A 3,443-nucleotide genomic window follows, 5' to 3' on the forward strand; every position below is an offset into this window, starting at 1 on the left:
CCATCTCACTAGCCTACGAGTCCTCTGGCCTCCCGTCACCTATGGGGGTCAGAGCGCACTCGACCAGGAGTATGGCGGCCTCCAAGGCTTTCAACTTGTGTGTGGCCTTGCAGGACATTTGTGCTGCGGCGGGCTGGTCCTCTCCGCACACTTTTGTCCGTTTTTACAACTTAGACCTGGCATCTACCTTCTCTCTTCGCGATGTGCTTGCAAGATACACACACAGGCAGGGACTTGGTAGTATGGCGCAGTGGGTATCTCGTTCCCTCAGGGAACCATGGTTACATACGTAACCTAAAGACGTTTCTGTGCCTTGCAATAAATCATACACTGTGATTGAAAAATACATTAATAACCCTAGACATTTCCCTTTCAAAACACATTTCTATCATTCAAAACATTTTGTGACTGAATTCATCGAAGCTGGTTTGCGCTCTGCTGAATGCACTTTTATACTTTCTGGTGCTTACGTCACCCCGCTCGTGATGTCTCGCTGCTCCATTGGACTGATTTGACACGTGCTTTAGAACGCGGTCACGCAAGGGCGTTCCCAAAGCGACTCAACGCAGCATCTCATTCCCTCAGGGAACCATGGTTACATACGTAACCTAGAGACGTTTCTGTGCCTTGCAATAAATCATACACTGTGATTGAAAAATACATTAATAACCCTAGACATTTCCCTTTCAAAACACATTACTATCATTCAAAACATTTTGTGACTGAATGCTCTGGGGTCAATGTCATCTGAAACCCTTTTTAGATCAACAAATATGTGCATTTTAAATGGCCAATTCTATAGTCGGATATTGAATCTTTTCACATAGACAGTGAATGCATAATATTTACATTTAAAGGAATAGTTCACACAAAAATGTCTTCACCCTCAGGCCATCCAAGATGTAGATGAGTTTGTTTCTTCATCAGATTTGTAGAAATGTAGCATTGCATTAGTGTCTCAGCAATGGATGCTCTGCAGTGAATGGGTGCCATCAGAATGAGAGTCCAAACAGCTTATAAAAACATCACAATTATCCACAAGTAAGCCACACCAATCCAGTCCATCAGTTAACATCTGGAGAAGACAAAAGCTGAAACAAATCCATCATTAAGACGTTTTTAACTAAAATATGCACCCATAATCCTTAATAACACGTCCTCCAGTGAAAAAGGACATCTCCTGGTGTCTCTCACATTAGAATCCAGCCATATATTTGTTTAGAGCTGTTTTGGACTGTTTTGGCTTATAAACAGTTCTTGATCTGTGCAGATTTCTCTCCTGATTCAGACCAGACCACTTTTTCACTGGAGGAAGCATTATTATGAACTCATATTTTAGGTAAAAATGTCTTAAAGGGTTAGTTTGTGTCTTCTCCGGATGTTAACTGATGGACTGGAGTGCTGTGGATTTCTTGTGGATTATTGTGATGTTTTTATCAGCTGTTTGGACTCTCATTCTGACGGCACCCATTCACTGCAGAGCATCCATTGCTGAGACACTGATGCAGTGCTACATTTCTCCAAATCTGATGAAGAAACAAACTCCTCTACATCTCGGATGGCAGGACGGTGAGCACGTTTTCAATTTCGGATTAACTATTCCTAAAGCAATATTGGGGTTGTTTTGATTCATATTATACTCGTTCGTTGTTTGACCTCATTGAAGAGAAGTTCTCTGCGCTGTTGTCTCCTGAGGTCCATCATCTTGACGGCCACCAGCCGTCCGCTGTGTTTCTCGCGGGCGATGCACACCACACCCGTCGAACCCTCGCCGATCTTCACGAAGTTCTCCAGATACGAGCGCGGATCTCCTTTATCCACCACCATCTGCAGCGCGGCCTTGAACTGCTCGTGGGTGACTTTGGGGGGGTCAGGCGGGGGTCGGGGCGAGGGGTGCTGCAGGGGTCTGAATGCGGGCGAGCAGGTTCCCGGAGGGCTGTTGGCCAGAGATCCAGTGGGGGACGGCCGGGGCTGCGACGGGCTGTCCTGTCTGGGGTAGAGACCCGCGTTGGGGCAGCCGGAGTGTCTCATGTAGGGGTCTGGCCCTATAAACTTGCAATTGAGGAAAAACATTCAAAATCGCAAGATGTAAATAGAATTTTGGGGGGAAAGTAATTACAGCAAGATGTAAACTCACCATTCAGATAAAACCTCACTAAAAAATAAAAAATGTGAAATGTAAACTTAGAATTCAGAAAAGTCAGAATTGTGAGATATTAAATTTGAATTCAGAGATATAAAATTGGCTTTTCTGCAAATCGGACTGACAGACTAAGGATTTCTTTAGTGCAAATTAAAAGCAAGGCAAAGTAAAACATTTTTATGAAAACAGGCTGTTTCGTTAATTACTGATGATGCCATTTATGTCACCTGTATGTAGTTTTTATATCTATATTTTTTATCTTTTATATATATCTATCTTATTTCAATCCATCCATCATCCATCCATCTATCCATCTATCGTTCTATCCATCCATCTATCATTCTATCCATCCATCCATCCATCCATCTATCGTTCTATCCATCCATCTATCGTTCTATCCATCCATCTATCTTTCCATCTATCGCTCTATCCATCCATCCATCTATCTATCTATCTATCGTTCTATCCATCCATCCATCCATCTATCGTTCTATCCATCCATCCATCCATCCATCTATCGTTCTATCCATCCATCTATCATTCTATTCATCCATCCATCCATCCATCCATCCATCCATCTCAGGGATGGGAAGATTCCCCGATTCGCTCGGTGCATCGGCATAAAAAGTTAACGATGCGATGCATCGGTTTAAAAAGTGTGCATCAGATACAAGTTGGCTTTTGTATCACAATGCATCGTTTCTAACATATTTGAGGAAAAGCGGGGATTAAAGTCCAAAACCTGTCTTGAAATAACCTAACAAATCAATCAGGGCTAAAGCGGTTCCATAAACGACAAATTAAGTTCACACAATCTCACTAATTTGTGCACGCTTATTCTTAAGCAGCTCCTAATGTCGACCATGGATCAAATCGATCCACCATGACAAACAGCGAATATATCTGTGCTGTTTAATGCATTTAAGACGTTGTGTTTTCCTGTACATGTCACAGTAATATTCTTCATCTGTAAATGTCAGGAAGTCACGCAAACATGTCCATTTTGCTGTCAGGAGTGGGCGAGGCTGACGGAGCGCAATAGAATAGTAGCGCAATAATTCTGAGAAAAATATACATTTTGCTAAAATATTTGTTGTTGGACATTAAATGTGTCTTTTGTAGAATTTTAAACCTACATATAAGTGTATTTTTATGATAGCAGTAACTGTAAAGGGACTATTGTAATGGGTAAATCAAATGTAAGCTAGTTCAGTACTAATTACCAAGCTCAAATGAGTTAATGTGTTTCTTATAGCAGTTAAAATAGTCATTTTCTTTATCATTTATTTCCATTTTTAAT

The 3,443-nt window shown here is 41.5% G+C and overlaps 1 protein-coding gene across 1 annotated transcript in view; it reads right to left on the reverse strand.

Annotated features, from left to right (window-relative positions):
- The window catches only part of LOC107552880 (serine/threonine-protein kinase PAK 6-like), a 15,654-nt gene extending 13,581 nt beyond the window's left edge, over positions 1–2,073 (reverse strand). The window contains exon 1 of the mRNA XM_016234919.1: positions 1,657–2,073. Coding sequence (XP_016090405.1) covers positions 1,657–2,073 — 417 coding nt within the window. The remainder of the gene's footprint in view (positions 1–1,656) is intronic.
- Between the last annotated feature and the right edge of the window lie 1,370 nt (positions 2,074–3,443).

Source organism: Sinocyclocheilus grahami, unplaced genomic scaffold, assembly GCF_001515645.1.
Source record: "Sinocyclocheilus grahami isolate Dianchi unplaced genomic scaffold, SAMN03320097.WGS_v1.1 scaffold460.1, whole genome shotgun sequence".
Classification (NCBI taxonomy): Eukaryota; Metazoa; Chordata; class Actinopteri; order Cypriniformes; family Cyprinidae; genus Sinocyclocheilus; species Sinocyclocheilus grahami.